General features: G+C 44.9%; 1 protein-coding gene across 1 annotated transcript in view; it reads right to left on the bottom strand.

Annotated features, from left to right (window-relative positions):
- LOC308479723 (copine-5) overlaps positions 1-22,146 on the bottom strand; it is a 97,865-nt gene that overhangs the window by 74,824 nt on the left and 895 nt on the right. Inside the window, exons 2-4 of the mRNA XM_081010544.1 lie at positions 20,976-21,015; positions 18,861-18,937; positions 5,500-5,559 (exon numbers count right to left, since the gene is read on the bottom strand). Coding sequence (XP_080866670.1) covers positions 5,500-5,559; positions 18,861-18,862 — 62 coding nt within the window. The 5' untranslated portion in view covers positions 18,863-18,937; positions 20,976-21,015. The remainder of the gene's footprint in view (positions 1-5,499; positions 5,560-18,860; positions 18,938-20,975; positions 21,016-22,146) is intronic.

The raw sequence follows: 22,146 nt of genomic DNA, 5'->3' as shown, positions 1-22,146 counted from the left end.
GGCTCCCTCAGGCTAGACAGGCAGAGTGTGAAAATCTGTGCCTTGCTTGGTGTACACACTAACTCTATTAAAAAGAAATATGACAGTAGTGCAGTTTTGCACATGTGTGTGGCCTTGGGACAAATTTCTTCAGGGTTATAAATATGTGAGAAATAAAAGGAACAAATATGATGAAGACTGGCTCTACTGGGGAAATTGCAGCACCTTACTGGGAGGGACCCTACTACATGCGACAGCAGTGATGGAATATGTAGGAGACATGGTTATATAATTTTCAGTTCTATCCTACCTTTCCACTGCCAGAAAGGAAGGAAGAGAAACTGGGCTGGGGAAGTTTTTTGACCCAATGGGCCATTCATTTATCTCCCCTACCCCCACCCAGGCCATCTGTCAGTCATCTAGCATCACAATGGTGCCATGTGATTGATAGGTGGGTTGTCCCACCCACCTGTCAAACTTGGCCCAAAGAGGTGGTGGGTGACACTGACCAAGTGCAATTGAACTCCCTGCACATCAGCTAATGTGTGGGCCAGTGTCAATCCTGCTTACTGAAGGGTATTGCCAGCCAGTTTGCAACAGGAACTCACTGGCTGGCCTGTAGCAAGCAGGATCAAACTCCACACCCACCAGCTGATGCATGTGTGTGTGTGTGTGTGTGTGTGTGTGTGTGTGCGTGTGTGTGTTTTCAATCCTGCTTTCAGCAGCCATGTCTCTACTTGGCCCATTCCTGACATCACATGTAAGCATAAGCATGCCCCATAACTAGGCAGCAGTAAGATCACAATTAGGTTAGCGTGCTGTTAAGAAGCGAGTGTTTGCCTGCACCCTTTCACCGCTTTTTATCGGTAATTTTAAATGTTTTATACTTTTGTCAATTGCATAAGAAGTTTTCTTGCTATGAAAAGTTTGATAAATAAATGCATTTAGATATAAATTATCCAAGTTTTTTTTAAAAAAATCCCTGCTCAATCCAGTGTATTTTAATCTGTTTTTAGTGTACTGCTGATTTAATTTTTTAATGTTTTAAATAGTTGTTTTTCATTGCTTTTACCAAAAAAATAAAAATAAAATCTAATTGTAAACCACGTTGAGTTTAGAAATACACAATTGCTTTGAGGTCCTCTCCCCTAGCATGGAAGACGAAGAGCAGACTCCATTTGAGGATCTCTCCCTCATTACAGTCAATCAGGTATATGAAGACGAGCAGCAAAGTCAGTCCTCAGGGAATGTGCAGGCGACCTTGGAACGGACAGGAAGAACCCCGACCAAACCTAAGAGGAGGCGGGTAGTGGTGATAGGGGATTCCCTACTGAGGGGAACAGAAGCAGTGATCTGTGGGCCTGACAAGATGTCTCGGGAAGTGTGCTGTCTCCCCGGGGCTAAGATCCAAGATGTAACTGAACGACTGCAAGGAATCATAAAACCCACTGACAAATACCCCTTCCTCTTGGTTCATGTGGGAACCAATGACACTGCAAGCAATAGCCTCCAGAAGATCAAAAGAGACTACGAAGCTCTGGGGAGGAAATTGAAGCAATTAAATGCACAAATTGTCATCTCATCTGTCCTCCCAGTTGAACGACGTGGCCCAGGGAGAGAGGGAAAAATAGTGGAAGTGAACAGCTGGCTTCGCAAATGGTGTAAACAGGAACAGTTTGGATTCTTAGATCATGGACTGCAGTTTCTTGAAGATGGACTTCTGGCAAGCGATGGGCTGCACCTCACAACGGTTGGGAGAAATGTTTTTGCCAAAAATCTCAGAAACCTCATCAGGAGGGCTTTAAACTGACTAATGTGGGGGAGGGAGACAGTGCTCCTGAAGGTAGGAGTCTATCAATTGATGAAGATGATCATCCAAATGTCATAGACTAAATGGAGCAAACAGCACGCAGACCTAGTGGTGGGAGGAAAAAATCCTTAAATAAGAGACACGGGGGAATGATTAATGGACTTCAATGTCTGTACACTAATGCGCAAAGCATGGGAAATAAACAAGATGAGCTTGAGCTCTTGGTACAGCAAACTAAATATGACATAATAGGCATCACTGAAACCTGGTGGGATAAGTCCCACGATTGGAATGTAATAATGGGGGGATACAATCTATTTCAGAGAAACAGACCAGACAAGAAAGGAGGAGGAGTGGCGTTATATGTCAGGGATGTGTATACCTGTGAAGAGATCCAAGATTTAGAACCTCAAAGCCAAAGTGAGAGCATTTGGGTCAAAATTAAGGGAGAGAAGAATAACAGTGACCTCATTGTGGGAGTTTACTATAGATCCCCAAGCCAAACGGAGGACATAGATGATGCCTTCCTGGAACAGATGGCCAAGCATGCAAAAGGAAGGGAGATAGTAGTAATGGGGGACTTCAATTACCCGGATATTTGTTGGATGTCAAACTCAGCAAAGAGCATAAGGTCAAACAGATTCCTCACTGGCCTTGCAGACAACTTCATTGTCCAGAAAGTGGGAGAAGCAACAAGAGGAACAGCCATTTTAGATCTGGTCCTAACCAATGTTGATGACCTGGTTAGTGGGGTAGAAGTGGAAGGATCATTAGGCGCGAGTGATCATGCTCTTCTGAAGTTTACTATACAGCGGAAAGGAGCAGCCAAGCATACTAGGACTCAATTTCTTGACTTTAAGAAAGCCGACTTCATAAAACTTAAGGAAGTGCTGGGTGAGATCCCATGGACAGTAATACTAAAAGGAAAGGGAGTTCATGATGGCTGGGAGTTTGTTAAGAGGGAGATACTAAAAGCACAACGTCAGGCAATACCAGTGAGACGGAAACATGGAAGGTGCCTAAAGAAGCCAGGGTGGCTATCTAAAGAACTTTTAACTGAGTTAAGATTAAAAAAGGATGTGTACAAAAAATGGAAAAAGGGGGAAACCACCAAAGAGGAATTCAAACAAATAGCCAGCACGTGTAGACACAAAGTCAGAAAAGCTAAAGCACAGAATGAACTCAGGCTTGCTAGAGAGGTTAAAAGCAACAAAAAAGGCTTTTATGGGTAGGTTCGTAGCAAAAGGAAGAACAAAGAAACAGTGGGGTCACTCAGAGGAGAAGATGGTGAAATGCAAACAGGGGACACAGAAAGGGCTGAACTCCTCAATGCCTTCTTTGCCTCAGTCTTCTCCGATAAAGAAAACAATGCCTGACCTGAAGAATTTGGAGCAAATGATTCAGCAAAGGAAACACAGCCCAGAATAACGAAGGAGATAGTACAAGAATACTTGGCTAGTTTAGATGTATTCAAGTCTCCAGGGCCAGATGAACTGCATCCAAGAGTATTAAGAGAACTGGCAGATGTGATCTCAGAACCATTGGCAGTCGTCTTTGAGAATTCCTGGAGAACAGGCGAAGTCCCGGCAGACTGGAGGAGGGCAAATGTTGTCCCTATTTTCAAAAAGGGGAAAAGAGAGGACCCAAATAATTACCGCCCAGTCAGTCTGACATCAATACCAGGGAAGATTCTGGAGCAGATCATTAAGCAAACAGTCTGTGAGCACCTAGAAAGGAATGCTGTGATCACCAATAGTCAGCATGGATTTCTGAAAAATAAGTCATGTCAGACTAACCTGATCTCATTTTTTGACAGAATTACAAGCCTGGTAGATGAAGGGAACGCAGTGGATGTAGCCTACCTTGATTTCAGCAAGGCATTTGACAAGGTGCCCCATGATATTCTTGTAAAGAAGCTGGTAAAATGCGGTCTTGACTATGCTACCACTCAGTGGATTTGTAACTGGCTGACTGACCGAACCCAAAGGGTGCTCATCAATGGTTCCTCTTCATCCTGGAGAAGAGTGACTAGTGGGGTGCCACAGGGTTCTGTCTTGGGCCCAGTCTTATTCAACATCTTTATCAACGACTTGGATGATGGACTCAAGGGCATCCTGATCAAATTTGCAGATGACACCAAACTGGGAGGGGTGGCTAACACCCCAGAGGACAGGATCACACTTCAAAACGACCTTGACAGATTAGAGAACTGGGCCAAAACAAACAAGATGAATTTTAACAGGGAGAAATGTAAAGTATTGCACTTGGGCAAAAAAAATGAGAGGCACAAATACAAGATGGGTGACACCTGGCTTGAGAGCAGTACATGTGAAAAGGATCTAGGAGTCTTGGTTGACCACAAACTTGACATGAGCCAACAGTGTGACGCGGCAGCTAAAAAAGCCAATGCAATTCTGGGCTGCATCAATAGGAGTATAGTATCTAGATCAAGGGAAGTAATAGTGCCACTGTATTCTGCTCTGGTCAGACCTCACCTGGAGTACTGTGTCCAGTTCTAGGCACCACAGTTCAAGAAGGACACTGACAAACTGGAACGTGTCCAGAGGAGGGCACCCAAAATGGTCAAAGGCCTGGAAACGATGCCTTATGAGGAACGGCTAAGGGAGCTGGGCATGTTTAGCCTGGAGAAGAGGAGGTTAAGGGCTGATATGATAGCCATGTTCAAATATATAAAAGGATGTCACATAGAGGAGGGAGAAAGGTTGTTTTCTGCTGCTCCAGAGAAGCGGACACGGAGCAATGGATCCAAACTACAAGAAAGAAGATTCCACCTAAACATTAGGAAGAACTTCCTGACAGTAAGAGCTGTTCGACAGTGGAATTTGCTGCCAAGGAGTGTGGTGGAGTCTCCTTCTTTGGAGGTCTTTAAGCAGAGGCTTGACAACCATATGTCAGGAGTGCTCTGATGGTGTTTCCTGCTTGGCAGGGGGTTGGACTCGATGGCCCTTGTGGTCTCTTCCAGCTCTATGATTCTATAATTCTATGAGTTTTGTTTTTGGGTTGTTGTTTTTTTGCAATCTCAAGGTGCATAAAAATTATGAAATAAAATGCCTACATAAAATAATAAGGCACAAATCTACCTCTGAGCCTATGGCTGATTCTGTGATGTATCAAGGACAAAGAAGAATCTGGAGTGCCACTTTTTGCACCGTCCATGTATGGCAGTACCTGCTTTGAATGTTACACATCTCCTCTCTCTTCTTCCTCTATTACCGAGAGTCAGCCATATGTGCTGTGCTCTTATGAGGATTGATGACATAAGCATTGCTAACACTGAAAATAGTGTTAGAAACAATGGGCTGGTCTCAGTTGTGTGTAAACCCAATGGAAATATCATCTGAACAGGGGTGGGGATGATAGCACTAACGTATTTCTCTCCAGCAATGTGGAATCCCATCCGCAAAGTGAAAAATCTACTCCAGCCCACAGTGTCATGCTCAGAATGGCGTAGGACAACCATGCGGAGATACCACCATTGGGTATGAAAGACTAGTGTTCTTTGTGCAAATTACACTTATATTTAGCAGTGGGTGAAATGTGCTAGGGCAGTGCTGGAATTAACAGCCTTTCTCCTCCCACTTTCTCCTCTAGCACTTGGTTCCTTAATATATGCCTACATGCCAAGCTATGGTAAAAAATAACAGGGTTATTTCTAGGGTAGGAGAATAAGAGGCTTCGGTATGACTTACCCATTGGAGACAGATGGCATAGGCTTCCCGGTTTTGGAATGTAATGTAAAGGCTCCCATCCTGGAAAAGGGGAAAGGAAAGAAAGACACCTAATTCCTACTGATTCCATACTTCTGTGTGCGTGCTCTCTGTGTGCATCATTTCCTGTTCATCCAATGCAACAGTATAGACTGGAATTGGTTCTGATGTCCTGTCCTAAATATGGTGGTTACTAGCTTCAAAGCTCTGTGTAGCTTTGGACCAGGACACTTAAGGGATCATAGACTTCAATACAAACATTCAATACATTTAGTTAGGTTAACTGCCTGAGGCGAAACAGAAAGGCGTCCCCATTCTCCCTTGCCAAAGCCTCACTTACCAGGATCATGAGGCAGTTGCGACTTCCAGTGAGATCTTGTGAAACTCTTGCGAGATCTTGCACAGCACTCACAAGATCTTACCAGAAGCCACTGCTTCTCCTCTCTTCTCTGGTGGTGATGGCATGGGTGGGTGGGAGCCCCGTGTGGGTGCTGCCCCACAGAAATCCACCACCATATACAGCTGCCTCAGTGAACCTCATGGGCAGACCAGCTCTGTGTGGAGGCTCTTCTGTACATCCTATAATCAGCTGGAGTGGGAAAAGCTGGAAAGGCCTTTTTGAAACATACCAGATGCTAGTGAGTGAAAGCTGCAGTCTAGTCTCATGTTGAGTTTCCTATGTGTTTGTTTGTTCCTTGCTTGGTTCCTGCTACATCAAGCAACTACTTACATGATCAAAACTATGCTTGCAGATCAAATATTAGAAAGGCAGGGCTTTCATATCACTTCACACGTCAGCTCAAATAGCAACCTTTTGAGTTCATGGTAAGTAACTGTGCAAAAAGATATACTGAGAAATTACATGCATGTGTGTGACTCAGACCTCAACCTAATAAAATAATGGCAAATGACTCAAGATATCCTCCCAGTGAAGCTACTGAACAGTGAATCAGCCCCCTGGTGCAAAATGGAAATTCCAATATGGTCCTTGCTCTCCCTGAGCTCACAATGGGACCCTCTTGGATCCCATGTCAAAATCACTGAGCTCAGAGACGTCTAGCAGTGAAGTTGCCTTATTAGCTTACAAATAGCCTCTCATTAACAGCAGGCAATAGGCTGCTGTATTGGGGAGAAACTTCTGGCTGTGTTTCTCTAGAACCCTGCTTTTTGTCCGTAAGCACTCACCCCACAAAAATTCTCACTTCTTGAAAACCCACTACAGACTCTGAGGGAAATTGCATTCAGAGAGATAACATCATGACAGAATCTGCACGCTTGCCAATGATCAAGCATGCCGTGACCTTGACAAAAGTTCGACCCGGGCTCTGGAATTCAACTTAGCAACTTAGTGTTTGTGCGTAAGTTGGAGACACATTGCTGCCATGACGAGGTTGAGCTCACTGCTCCAACCTCTCCCAGGCTGCTAAGAACAGTTAAACCTTTGGACGTCCCCTGTATTCCTTGGTTTGGGGGCCACAGCTACAGAGACTGTGATCAAGTCCCCTCCTTTACTGATGCAGCTTCCTTGATAACTTTTATAGAACCTGACTCTAATATTCCTTCCTCCTCTCCCCGAATGCTCAGGAAGAGCCATGGCTCAGAGACGCATCTGGAAAGCAGCAATTTCTAATCATTTTGGGTTTCCTTCCACCCTGCAAGGACAAGAGACTGCCCTGTATTTCACAGGTATGAAGAAGGGTAGACACAGGATTGTTTCATCATAAGCAAATGATGATCTCATTGAATCAGTCTGAGTCAAAATGATCTGATATGGAACAGCAGAGGCCAAAGTGATAGTATTTTGGGGACCAGTGGCAACATCTTTCTGAAGAGTGATAACTTCTGCCAGGATTTGGGATTTTTCAGCTATCAGCTGGCTTTTTGCCCAAGACCAAGGACATTCACAGGTAGTGTACTCAAGCATCACTGTTGCCCATTTAGTACATAATCCTAAACCATAGTTTAGTATATGGGAACAAGCCTTAGTTAGCTCCAGGCACACATGCTTCCCCCTCTCCTCTTCTCTAATATGGGTGCAAAGAGGAAGCAAGAAGCAATGTTACTGCTTTTAAATTAAGCAGAGTTCCTTGTGTCTTGGGAAAACTCTACGGTGAGTTTAAATCAGCCTTCCTCAACCTGATGCCCCCAGATGTTGTTGGACTAAAATACAGTGGTACCTCAGGTTACAGACGCTTCAGGTTACAGACTCATTTAACCCAGAAATAGTACCTCAGGTTAAGAACTTTACTTCAGGATGAGAACAGAAATAGTGTGGCAGCAGCAGGAGGCCCCATTAGCTAAAGTGGTACCTCAGGTTAAGAACAGTTGCAGGTTAAGAATGGACCTCCAGAACGAATTAAGTTCTTAACCCAAGGTACCACTGTACCCATAAGGCCCAGCTACTAAGGACAGCTGAAGGGCACCAGGTTTGAATGCTGTTTTGTTCAAACAAGCCAGGATCAAACTGTGGCATGCAGTCTGCTTCCATGTCATTTTTACCTCATACCCTTTCCTATTTAAAGAGGGCTCCAAGTGGGTTACACATTATTATATACCTATCCTCTTTGCTGCTCTTTTTGTGATGTCAGCAGCACAGGAAAAGAGGGGGAAATGCCCTGCTTCTACTGTGAAACTCTGCCAGTTCCTGCTCCAACTGGAGGGCTGAGATTACATTCTGAGGCTCAGCAAGGCTTTTTTTTGTCTATCCACCACCAGCCTCACGTTCAGGCTTTGGTCACCATGCAGTCAGAGTGATGGTAGGTGGCAAAGGAGTAGAGATGACGGATCATCGCAGCTGCAGCTACTGACAGTGAAGTGAGGCAACCTCTCTCCCTACCAGCTGGAGAGAGCAATGATTAAGAAAATTGCAGAGTCCGAGGACATGGATTTGCCTGCTGCTGTTTCTCCCAGAAGAAGAGGGGAATTTATCCTGCACTTGCCTTCAGTGAGCAAGAGTCAGCCTGATCAGCTTCCAGCAGCACCGGTGTGGCTATTAATATAATGTATTTTGCTCTATTGAACACCCACTCTGAGCCCCAATACCTACATGGTGATCAACTCTCCATCAAAGGACAGAGGCAAGAGAGGGTCTGGCCCTAAAACACAAAGAAGAAGAAGAGGAGGAGGAGGAGTTTGGATTTGATATCCTGCTTTATCACTACCCTAAGGAGTCCCAAAGCGGCTAACAATCTCCTTTCCCTTCCTCCGCCACAACAAACACTCTGTGAGGTGAGTGAGGTTGAGAGACTTCAGAGAAGCGTGGCTAGTCCAAGGTCACCCAGCAGCTACATGTGGAGGAGCGGGGAAGTGAACCCGGTTCACCAGATTACGAGTCCACTGCTCTTAACCACTAGACCACGCTGGAGGGAGGGAAATAGGCAGGACTAAGAAGAAATTTAGGATCAGCAGCAGGTTCAAGGTAAAGGATCACAGAAGATACAGGACAAATAGAAACAGGTAGTCAAGTCAGGGGTGATATAATTTAATGTGAAATGATGTTGTGCAGAAATGGTTAGTCAGCTTACTACATCCAGTATTTTCCTGCGTCTCTTTCAGGGGCTGTGGGGAAGATGAATCCAAGAATGGCAAGGCAGCCAAGTCAGTCTCAGTTTGCCTCTTTATGGGTCAGTAGGGCAAGGCCAAGCTTCCCAACAACACCCTGGCTGTCTTCCAAGGTCAGGTCAATCCATATAACCATGTTTTGGGTTGCTGAACATTAGCATTATGCAATATGCAACCAAACCATCGGTACTGAGAGGAGACCGCTGAGAATACGAGCGTCAATGCTGTTGCAAAATATGCACATATCCAGGAGTGTCAAGCTGTCTCACACAACAATATTCCATTTTAATGACACTTTGACCACTTGCCCTGTTTTCTGCCATGCCATTTATGTGAGATCCAGGTTGAATGAAGCGGGAATTATGATAAAAATTGATATATAAGAAAATATGGGGAATATGATAAGATGCAGTTTGAAAATAATATCTGGGGAAACCACAGAGAGGTGGAGGGAAGTCCGAGGATTCCGAGAATCCTACTTGTAAAATGATTAAGATTTGTGTATGATGACAAATGTTAAAAGTGAAAATGCATAAACAAAATTGTAAAAAAATATATGTGTGAGATCCAGATTGAGGGGCACAGCGAGGCCACATCCTATCCAATGGCTCAGCAGATTGCCATTGGATTTCAGAGCTGACTTGCTCACTGCCTTCACGATGAAGAAAATGCACAAAGTCAAGCCCACGGCTGTGCATGTTCGAGAAGTCAGTACAGATGGCAAGAACTGGAGATCCCTCTCCATGCTTGTCACAACAATCAGCTGCAGCTTCCAGGCATGCCTATGAAAGCTGGGCTAGTGCAGAACATCCACACGCACAATGGAAAGCTCCAGAGGCAGTTATTTGCTTCCTTCTGACTTGTACTGCTTGCATGGGTGAGCAGGTGGGTGATGTGGCAATGGGTGGCAAGTGGGGATTGCTCCCAGGTGGCTTCAGAGTCACTGCCTCATCTGCCCATCCATCTAAGCAGCACCCATGAGAAGGATGCGTGGAAATTATTCTCCCACTTTGCTACTTCCCTAGAGCTATTATCACTTTGCTCAGTCCTGGCACGGTTCCCACAAGCGACAGCTGAGGATCACTCCCCCTGATACCTTGCTACCTCCAGTGGGGGAAGTGGAGCCCCCAGCCAATTGCATTTATCTCTAGAGCAAGCAGAGTCTTCTCCTTCACATTCTGTGTATCTGAACAGGAGGAGCTAGCTTGATTCTATGCATCCCCTCATTAGGAAAGCACATCAGCTACCTGACTGAGTAGCTTCTACTTAACTCTCCCATTGCCTGAGATGTACTGAACTTGCCCTTTGGAAGATGCATAGCATGATTTACTTGTGCACTAACATCTCTCAAAGCAAAGGGGTGCACCCAATGTGCCAAACACATTTGGAATTGTGAAGAATGACTTCTGTAATAGAAATCGAGATTCAAGTGACAAGTGACTGTCATGCATGGAAACCGTGCTGAATCCAGGATGTGGGAGCGGGGTGGGGGGGAGGAGGAAGGATAATGAATCATTTATCCTTGGTTTAAAAAGTCAAAAACTCTCAAAGCACAGGCATCATATGAGGAGAGGAGAAACAATCTTGAATTAGCTTAGCTGGAAACTGTGCTTAAGAAATCTGCTGCTATTTTACTAGCATGGGATTTCAGAATCAGCAATGAGGAGAGGCCCACAATTGTGACTGGAAAGGTCAGAAAAGCTCTCCAGCATGCTGTTCCCACTGCCTACATTTCCCAGACCTTTGCTGGAGGAGGACATCCTGGCTGTGAAAAAAGCCAATTAGAGCTAGAGGCCGACTGCAATAAGTGGCTGCAAACTCATGTCAATGGCCAGCAAGGTGTGTTGGAAATGCAGAATCTGCCCATGCCTTCCATGCTGTTGGACTTTGTCAAGGCACATCTTCTGATGAGGCGAAAACACTAAATGGGGAGCAGTAGAAAGTCCAGAGCAGTTCAGTATTAAGACCTGAGACATTCCTGTCCCTTACCATAAGTTGCCTTGAGGCCTTGTTGTGGGTGATTAATAAATTGAATAAATATAAAACAGTACTTTGTAAATTACCAGTGGTTTAATAGTTAAATGCTGATCACAGAAGTTGACCATAAATCTAACTGTGTATTTGTGCATCCAGGGTGGGGTAGCAGGTAGAGTTTAGATTTTCTACTTCACACACCAAAATTTATTATGTTTTATTGTGTTGTTATGTGTGCTGGAAGCTGCCCAGGGAGCAGGGGTAACCCAGCTGGGTGGGTTTATTATTATTATTATTATATTATTATTATTATTATTAGCTGCCCCCCTGGGTATGCTGAGGATGGGTCTGTGGATTAATAATACCGGACTTCCGGGTTGGCGCCATCGCCGAATGGCGGACTCCCTCCGAGCTCCGGAGGGAGCCTGCTCGGCAGGGGCTGGGTCCTACCGCACCGGCGATGCGGGGACCCTTAAAAACCACGGCCACGAGGGCCGTGGACATGGAGACTCGGCTGGCACCGTCAGCGCCCTCCCGACTCGTGAAGGAGCCTTTTTAAAGGCTACGGATCGGGTGCCGGGGAGAAGCGTGGTGCTTTGAGTCCTCTGCTATCCCTGCCGAGCGCAGCCGCATGCCATCCGGCGGAGAGCGCTGACTTCTTCCATTGAAAATTCGGACTTTTTAACAACAACCCGTGAGTAATTTGGAAACTGGGTTTAAAAGGAGGAAAAAAAAAAGAATTTCCTTTCGATTTGGACACGAGCGGGGGGGGATCCAAAAAGGAAGTCAGTCCCCCCCCCTATTGTAAACCTTCTAAGACAAGGACGGGGAAACCAAGGTCCAAAAAGATTTGTATTGCTGATAAAACCTAAGAATTCCACGATGGGAAATTATAAGAACTGTGCTGGAGGACGAATTGAGGGAGAAGAAACGTAACCCCCCCCCTGGGAACCGGGGTGATTGAAGAGAGAGCCTGGTGAAAAGAGTCGGAGATTTTGACAGCTGTCAAAGTAGCTGTCAAAGTCGGAAAGCAGAGAGGATTTTATTATGAGAACTTTGCTGGCTAAATTTGTTACAATTTGCTACAACTTTTTAAAACTTGGATACAAAATGGCGAAAACATGGATAACAATCGGACTTTTGGACTAGAGAAAACAAAGTTACAATAATCCCCCTAGAGGAGTTTCGGGACATTACAAAGATGGTTGTAAGTGGAAAAATACCATTGGAATTTTATAGAACTGGTTATCTTCTGGGAAAGCTGCAAAACGGAAATAATATTTTGTCTACAGGGTGTACAGTTAAAGGAGACAATAGAATTTTCTATTGAAGAAAGGAAGGGACTGAACGCAAGTTTTTGTTCCTGAATAACAATAATCCCTGCAGACTTACTAAGCTTCTGAATTAGAACGTTTCAGCAGCGGAACAAGAGGAAACTGGACTACAATTTGGAAAGAACAATGGGGGGAGCTTTATTAAAGATCTGAAGCTAAGTGCTTTAAAAAATAAATTATGTAAGGGGAAAAAAAAAAAAAAAAAAAAACCAGCAAGGAGTTGGGGGGAAATAGGTGATTTATGGATTGTAAGAATTCCAGGCGGATAACATGGTTTGGTGGTCAGGGGGAAATTAAACCGGGGACAGAGGGGGAGAACTAAAATCCAAAGGCTTGTCAATTTCTTTCTTTGAACTGGTTTTGTTTCATCTATTCTATCTTTTATTTCTTATTTCTGATATTTTTATTATGTGGGGAGTCTTTATTATTAAAAAAAAAAGGGAAATTGTGGAATAAAAATGGGGTGGGCCCTGGGAAAGAAACTTTTGGCTTTTTATTAAGGGTATTGATGAGGAGTGTAGAAATTTTAAATTCGAACAATGGTCTAAACAAATTAAGTTTTTAATCAGAATTGAGAGCTTGTGGAGCCAACAATATGAAACAGGAATATGATAGGGGTGGGGGAAGGGGGGAGTCCCAGAAAGTGGATATATGAAAATAAGGTTCTGAATGTATTTTAACTTTTTACTTTCTGTATTTTTGAAAATTTTAATAAACATTATTAAAAAAAAAAAAAAAGGATTAATAATACCAAACGCTTCATTCTGTGTTCCATTATCACTTTCACTGAAGCAACTCTCTAACTTAGTAGGCTGCACACAGATGTTCAAAACACAGAGGCCAATTACGTTCTGTCTCCCAGGAGTTGGCTGTTCCCAGGCCACCCTCTCCTTCGTACTATTAGCACCAAATCACAGACTAGGAGATGAAAAGGCAAAGTGCTGTGTCAGCAGCTCCTGCATCTTCTGTCAAAAATATGCCTGGTACCTGGAGGGAGAGGGAGGAAGAGACACACGCCAAAACATGGGTTCTGTAGCTGTGCTTGAAAGGCCTGCTCACACCTCCTGGAGATCCAAGCAGAACGGAGATTGTGCTGATGTAGAGGTACATCTTCTGCTCCCCTCTGTGTTTGTTATTAAATCAGTGCAGTTGCTGGTTTGCCGTGAGCTCCCTGACAGCTCGCCAGCTCTGCCTGTTGCCGTGCAATCAGTCTGTCCACGCTAAACACAAAATGATTCTGCACTGTGGCCTAGGAAGGGTTGCTGTTTTCATGGAGGATAAGATTATATTTTACATGTCTAAATACTAATTGATAAGGAACGTGAGCAGAGCACGTGTTCATGTCCTGCTTGTGGGGGCTTCCCATAGCATACCCTCCAATACGGCATGGCCCAAATCTGGGACACCATCTTCCAGGTCTGAAATCCTGTGTGAGTCACATGGCACACTGTGCGAGATCGCATACCCAGCACTGTGCGAGATCGCATACCCAGCACTGTGCGAGATCGCATACCCAGCACTGTGCGAGATCGCATACCCAGCAAATGCTTTTTTCAGGGCGAGATCTCAGCCTGAAATTGTGCGAGAACAAGGGGTCCAAAATGGCCTCCCTACTCTAGCAGGGGAAAATGGGATGTCCCTGTTTTTCCGGGGCAGTTGATGGGTATGCCATAAGGATTTGGTTGGCTATTGTGGGAGCAGAATGATAGGCCTGTGGTTTGATCCAACAAGGCTCTTCTTATGCTGTTCACCTGTTTACAATATACATTTCGTTTATTAGAGTGCATCCATAAGTTGCACAATGCTTGGAGCCTTTAGCAGCCATAAGTTAAAGTCGGTCAGTGCTGATTCCAGTTTGCCTCCAGGAGCTGAGCTAGCTTTGTTCATGCTGATATCAAGACCTTTTGCAAGGAATGAAGGATGCATAGCTGTCAACTTTTCCCGTGAGGAACCCAATTCAGAATAATGGAATTTCCCTTTTAAAATGGGAAATGTTGATAGCTATGGAAGGGTGTGGTCTTCCATCCTCTAATACAAATTGATGTTTCCATCTCTGGTGTCCTCAGGCAAGTCACAGGCTTGGATCCTAATAAACAGGAGTGTAAGTCTATTTTGAAGGGCTGTCAGGAGACAGTCCTCTTTCAAAGGTGTCCTCTGTTTGCTTTAAAGATAAAGAACCATAAAAATGGAGAGCAGGAAGTCCCTTGGAATTGCACATTGGCAGTCTGCGCAGGCTGTCACAGCAGTCACAGGTGCCCTTCCTATTATGTCAAGATGTATTTATTGTAATTATTTCTAAATTTGCATCTATATACATAAATCACCATATGTAGTATCTTATTTTGCCATATTCGTATCTTATTTTGCCTTCTTTACTACCTTATTTTCTCCCCACCACTGAAAAACATTGCAGGGGAGTTGGAGAATCCCCTTTAACAGTGTGGAAAGAGCCACAGGAGGCTGCTGGGGAAGGAGGAGGTGGAGTCGTAAGTTTGGTGTGGGCACCTTGCACAACTTTCCCAACAGACATTTCAGGAAGTGCAGTATGTGTGTGGGGTGGGGAGATAAAGTCCTTTCCCCACACAGTTCTTTCTGCTGACAGGTCTCAGGATCCAAGTCACTATGCCCCAGTCTTTATTCCCCTGCCTATAGAATGGGAATAACAATGACCTATATTACAGGGTTCCTGTGAGGCAGAAACAAATGAGAATTGGGAGTGCATTTTTTTACACATGAGAAGAGCAGTGCAAGGATTAAATAATGATTTGGAAATCTGCTTCCCTTTATTGTTTCTTTATATCCAGTCAGGGTCGGCACTTTGTACCTGCTGCTTCTCTAAGGAGAAAGCATGGGGTTCTGACTTATTTCCAGCAGTAATGATAATTAATTCCACAGTGGGTTTCCATAATGCCCCCCACCCACTAGGAAGGACTGCCTTGCTCCTTGCAGTCACCCTCCCGTGGTGCTTTTGAATTAAAAAGCAGCTTCTCAAAAGACAGAAAAAGTGAATCTTTCCCCCCCACTGTATGAATCTTCATTTCCAATTATGTCTGGCAATTGGAAGTGGTCCCTTAGCTAGGGTTGCCATATTTTTAAAAGTAAAATTCCTGACACCCACAAAGTTGCTGATTTTTTTTTTTAGGAGACCACCAAAATTGTTGAGTTTTTCTTTAGAAACCCACCAAAATTGTTGAGCTTTTTTAGTTTTGGGGAGACCTCCCCCCCATAGTAATTTCAAGCTTTTGGAGCTGCCATACATCCGGGTTTTCCCTGACATTTTGCCAGTTCGGGAAAATCCCCCCCCCCCCGAAAACCAGGACATGTCAGGAATTTTCTTGACCCGTGGCAAGCCTACCCTTGGCACCTGCTGCCTTCCTGGGGCTCTGGAGGGAATGGAAAACTACACTTGTATGACTGTATTGTCAGAGTTTTGCGCTCCCAACAGTTGCTTCCCATTGTGAGTTCAGAAGGGAGGGTCAACTGCAGGACACTGTCTGCATCCCCATGCTTTTCCTAAAAAACACCAGGGCTTATCCAACATAAGATTTTGCTAGGCTGATATCCTGAAAGTTTTCCTAAAGCTGCTTTGGCACTGGTGGAGGAAGGGGGTTCAGTAGGTGCAGTCCACCTGAGGTGTCATCCCTGAGGGGGGTGACACTGCCGCCCCGCCCCCACGGGCAGCTAGCCCTGCCCCCAGGTGCATAGCCAGAAGCTGGAGCAGCTAGCTCCGCCTCTGTGCTTTGGCCAACCTAGTGTCCTCTAGCTGTTTTGGACAATCACTCCCAACAGCCCCAAACCAGCTTCCCCATGCAGAATGGGGTTGATGAGAACTGCAGCCCAAAAACTTCTGGAGGGCAACAGGTTGGCATTCTAAAATTTAAAAGCTACTACTGCTAGAAGGAAAAATGCCATTGAGGGAGAAGACTGGTCGGGGGGGGGGGTTTCGGAAGCTGAAGAGGTAACAGGGCATAGTGAGCTGGGAGAGTCTGAGGCAGAGAAGTCCAGAATCAGAGGCAGAAGCAGGAGAGGAGAGACCAAGAGGCAGAGATAAGTCAGGCTGGTGAGGAGTCATGAGTGTCTCCCTCTCCTGCTGCGACAGCAGCGGCGCAGGGTGAGTTGTCCATGGGGGCAGGACGAGCCAGGCAGGGTGCTCTTGGTGGAGCCTGCGAGGAGTCCACTTCCCCCTCTCAGCCACCCTCCAGCTGAGGGGGAGGCAGTGGGCTGACGTGAGCCCCATGCCGCCATTTTGAATAGCGCAGTGGCTGTAGGAGTCTGCCCGCCTCCTCTCCCTCAGCTGCAGCGGGTGGATATGAGCTTCATGCCACCCAAAAAGGTGGCACAGTGGCTGCAGGTGCCTGAGCCACCGCATCACTCCCAGGAGAGATGCATGGCTCGGGCGCATTGCAGGCCCCATGGCAAGTGCCGCCCCTTGAGTGAGTGGCGCCCAGTGCGCCTCACCCCCTCTAGCTACGCTGCTGTAAGACAGGCTTTCCTGCCCCCTGGTCTCCCAGAACCAGAAGAGGCATGAAAAGGGCAGAGGAGAGGTGGGTTTTACATAGGCACTGTCTCTGATTGCTTGGGGAAAACCCTGGGGAGGCAAGGACTTTCAGTCTTGGCAACTGATCCATGGGGCCAAACTCTGCTAAGTCCGTGCAGATCATGTTCTTGCTAATAAAGAGTTAACTCCAACTTGAACAGTGCAATATACTGCCAGCTTGCTTCTGTCAATTGGCCAGCAAAGGGGGGGGGGAGAGATAACTATGTGGCCCAGCCCATTGGGTAGATCCACTTCTCCACCCGTGCTTTAGAGTGCTCAAAACCTCATATCCTTACTTCTTTATTTACTATAGTTACAGGCCACCCCTTAGCCATAATGGCTGCTAAAGAAGAATTCATGGTTAAAGGCAATTCAAGTCCAGGTAATTAATCCAAAATGTAACACAAGAGAAGGATCAGCAGGGCAATCAAAACAGAGCATCGAAATAAGTAAAATAGAACAGCAAAAAGGATTTGCTTAGTGTCAAACTAGATGGGACTTTACACATATTTTTAAGCAGTTGCTTAAGACTAGCCATGTTTCAAAAAGCAGCCCTGGGACCCCTGATACAAAATGGGATCATGGCACAGCTGCTATTGATTGTTTTTGAAACAATATGCTACTTTATTAAATGACTATGTACAAATCACAGTTTCCTGTGTCTGGAAAAAATGGGAAACTGCAGCTTGCTTCAAATCACGAGCAGAAGTTTCCATTTTTCTCTTTCATAAAATCTAAGGAGAGAGCATAAGCCTGAGACTGGCCACAGTGTGTCATCCTAAAATGGGTTCAGCATTACTTTTCAAAGAGATAGATGGCATGTTAAAAATGAAAAATAAAAATAAATAAATGTAGGGCTGGAGGTAGTTGGAAATGCATTGGTTTACAGAATCTGCACCGAAAGTAATTTTGAGAAACTGGAGAACGGGACCAAAAATAATAACTTGAAATTCAATAAAGACATATGTAAAAGCATTATACCCGGGGAGGAGGGAGGAATCCTCAAAAATTATATTTGTTTTTCTAGAAATATGAAAGAAAACTAACCAAGATAGGCATTTCCAATACAAGCTAATGCAGATTGCAAATTAAATAAGAGGCAGATGCCACTGTGGGATGCATTAAGGAGTCCAGAGAATAGAAAGAAATGTGATAAATGATGTGGATTATATATATTAGCCAAGAAAAAAGGTTCAAGGAGCTGGATGTTATCTGTGGCACACATATACATATATTCAAGTTTATTGGAGAAAACTATATATTTAGCATTCCTAGCTCTCCATTCCCCTGCCTCCACATCAACATATTTGCTCAAAAATATTGTTGATTTCAGTGGAACTGATTTCCTAGTAAACGTGTTTAGCATTTAAGACACTGCGCGAAACCAAACATTAGATGTCTCCCTCTGTAAATGCTAGCAGAACTTATGTCATGTGGTTATGATTTCCAGAGGAATAGCATAATGGCATTAGCTGTCACAGACTAAAGCCCACTTCTTCAGATGCATGAGGTAAAATCTAAAGGATCATTCTCAGCACCCTCGCCAAACCTGTAATTCCCAGAAGGCTGCAGGCTGCATCATGCATTAGCAGCAACGCTAGCTCACATTTTTATCTACTCAACTATGAATCAGTCAGGAAACCTGTACAGCAGCCTTCAGCTGCCTGGTGCTCTCCAGATGTTTGGGACTACAACTCCCATCAGCCATTGCTGTGCTGGCTGGAGCAGATGGGAGTTGTGGTCCAAAACATCCTGTAGGAACCAGGTAGACAAAGGTTACACCAAAGGATCTCAAATAGGAATAAGACTTGTGTGATTTCATCCACTATTGGTTTGTAATGGCTACAGCTTTCTGCCTAACTTTATAACTTTGTAGACTAAAAAACAACAACAACAACCCATCAAGCCCCCAGCAGATGTAGGGAGTGAGCACTCACATCAATGGCTTCTCCAGGCGGCTTCCTGGTGACCCAACAATCTCACCCAGTGTGCAGAATGTCTGGCCAAGGAAATCCTGATGAAGGAAATCAATATAATCATTATGAAACAGCACAGGTCCATTGGAGCTATTTCCCTCTGTCCAGGGATCCCTGGAAACTGAAGATGAGAAGATGGCCTGGTAAAACCCTTATCTATTCGTGGAAGAATCTAGTCAACAAATTCAACATTCCTGTGGGGATTTTTTCATTTCACTTAAATATGGAAGAAAAAGACCATGCACATCAATATTTCCTGCCTGATACAACATATCAATATATTATTTTGCAAGAGGAAGAGCTGACTTGTTTTTTTAAGGATGGTTCAATTTCCCCAAAGCTGCAGGAGAATTAAATCAGCCTTTCAGCCAACCCGCATGGCTCCTTGCAACAGACGTTACTGGAGCAACGGGAAACTGAACTAAGAAGAAGTGGCTTCCTTACCACACCAATAATCCCTGAACTGGGCCCATGGCATGCTGCTCTAATCCTACAACACAGGAGAGGCAGCTGTTTCAGATCTAGTCCAGGGAGGGTGGGATACCAGTGCCAGAGTCTGGGTCTGATTGGCTTCTATCCATGCACACAGATGGGTGCATGTCCTGCTTGGTCCTGTTTTGCAGTGAAGTTGAGATGAATTTGCCTGTCCTACCTTAAACAACTCCAGGCTGTACTGGCAACACAGAGGCTGGAGGAGACAGGTGGTAGGCTGGCCAGGAGTTTTTGTCTGACATAGCTCCTCAAACCTACTTTGCCTGCTTATTCCAGGACTTTTGCTTCTGCTTGATTTCCATCCTCTGTGAATCTCTGCTTTGGGCCTGCCCTGAATTCCTTCCCAGTCTTGACTCTTTGTCTGCCCCTTGGAAGCATCCGTGCCTTGTGCATGGCTTTGACCCCAACCTGCTTCTGCCCTGAACCTGCTGGACCAGATCTGGCCAAGGTTAACTGGGTCTTGTGGCACTAGAGTCATTGTGACTTACCAGAAGGGAGAAGTGGTGGGGAGATGGATGCGGTGCTCCACTAGGGTGCCAACTCTCTGTAGCTTCATAGCTCTGCCTCCCAGTAAGACACAGCGATGCCAGTGCCAGGAGACCAGATTAGCACTGCCCCTCCTCACTGGTTGCTCCTGGCCCTATATGGTCCCTTGTCTATTAGGGTGGCCACATGCAACAGAGGACAATGGTCCTATCTTCAATAGCTGTGTGTCTTTTTGCACGTCTATTTTCTCAAACAGAGGCATCAGCATCTGCTGAAATTTCCTCTTCTGACCAGTTATTAAAAGGTACAATAATCCTGCCCGCCTTTTCACGTGGTCACCTTACTTCTATGGGCAACAGAAAAACAGTAAGTAAATAATGTTCTGGGATGATGGAAGTTGTAGTCCAACAACATCTGGAGGTCTAGAGTCGTCCCCCCCCTCCATTCCCTGATGTAGGGAAATTAGAGATAGAAGAACTGGAGGATGAATCAACAGAACAAGTAAAGGAACCTTAAACTAAATGAGGAAAAGGAAACGATAACCAGCTAAAAGAAATTAAAAGTGGAGAAATTATTATCATAATCATGCATGCAGACAAGATAAGGGAGGTGTCAGAATACTAAACAGAAACCGAAGCTGGGAACAGGGAAGACTGATTAAAAAGAGAATTGCAATAATCCAACAAGGACAAAAAGAAAGAGAGAATGAACCAAAGTATAGACAGAATCAGCAGAAAGAAAAGACTGGATTTTAACTGGGTTTTACAACATAGGGGAGGGACCATTGTACAAAGCACATGATGATTTGCATGCAGATAGTCCAGGGTTAAATCCCTGGCATCTCCAGTTAAGAAATGTTCTGCTAGCAAAGGACGGAGAAGACGATCTCTGCCTGAAACGGAGGGGAGCTGCTGCCAATCAGAGTGGGCAATATTGGGCTAGACAGGCAAATATTCTGACGCAGGATAGGACAGTTTTCTATATTCCTAGCAATGGAATTGTAAGGGGGGGAAAGGAAGACAAGGATGAATGGGTAAGTATCTCAGAATGGATATGAAAGGATCGCACAAAGAAGCAGAGAATGTGCCCTTAACTTACGTGTTTTGACAGGTCGGGGCTCTTGGAGTCCACATCATAGCTGCACAGAAAGAGAAGCAAAAACCATATGTCACATTCCAGCCATGTCCTGCCCTGGCATTTTGTACTTTGCAAAGCCTATGCAGCAAATAAGAGCATGGCAGCTAGGAGACTGCAAATATCTGTGGAGAAGGAAACAGCTGCAATGGTTTTTAAGGCCAGGCAAGCAAGCCCACTACTTTCCTTATGTGGCTTCGTATGCTTTGCATCTTGAGAGAGGACTTGAATTGTCTCCTTTATCCATTACTTAAAGCAACCTTCCCTTTCCTAACCTGTGGCCCTCCATATATTTTGGACATGTGCTCCCATTAGCCCTAACCAGCAGGTCTGTGTTGGCTGGGACTGATGGGAGTTGTAGTACAAAACCTCGGGAGGGCCGCCAGTTGTGGAAGGCTGTGTTAAAGTGACAGTGGGGATTTGCAGGAGTAGCTGCCAGGGAGGGAAGAGTTAACCCTCCCCACCCTCTGTCCGACCAGGAGCTGTCCCAAAATCCTTGCTGCCCTCTCCTCCCCACATAGCAACTAGGTTTTAAAACACCTAAAAGACCTATTGGCACAAATGGGAGTTTTCTTTCTTAAGCCTAACTGTCCTGCAGAGTTGTTGATACAGGAAAAACAATTATTTGGATAGTATCTGTTCTGTGCTGGAGAATGGCTTGTAGGGGATAAAATGGCAAAGAATAATTATGAGGAAGAAATTTGTGTCAGCATGACTTTCTGCTCCTTAAGGGGTTTTTCCCCATGCCAAGGGCCTTTGGCAATATTGCTCAATAAAGTACAGATCTCCTAAATAAGGAGGAACTTTGGAGAAGCCAATTTCAGGGCAGAACAGTGTAAGAATTCCAAAGGAGAACTGACAAAGCCTGGCTCGATAAGGCAATAATCCTGAGATTAATTGGAATTATTGCTGCCCTTGAAGCTCTGAATAAAAAGAAGTCTGCTGAATTTCAATGCACTTGGGGCTCCTTTCTGTCTTTGCAAATCCTAGCAAGGGAAATGCGCATGCTTTCTCTTTCCAATATTGTCTCACCAAGCCATCAGATGTTACCCAACCAGAAATGTTATTGATAGGCATTGGGCATCTCCAGACTGCCTGCCTGCCTGTTTTTTTGCAGTTGTACAGTGGTACCTTG

This window comes from Podarcis pityusensis (assembly GCF_964106645.2).
Source record: "Podarcis pityusensis genome assembly, chromosome: 6".
Taxonomy (NCBI): Eukaryota; Metazoa; Chordata; class Lepidosauria; order Squamata; family Lacertidae; genus Podarcis; species Podarcis pityusensis.
The sequence above is the reverse complement of the archived record's forward strand: the minus strand, read 5'-3'. Positions and strand labels throughout refer to the sequence as shown.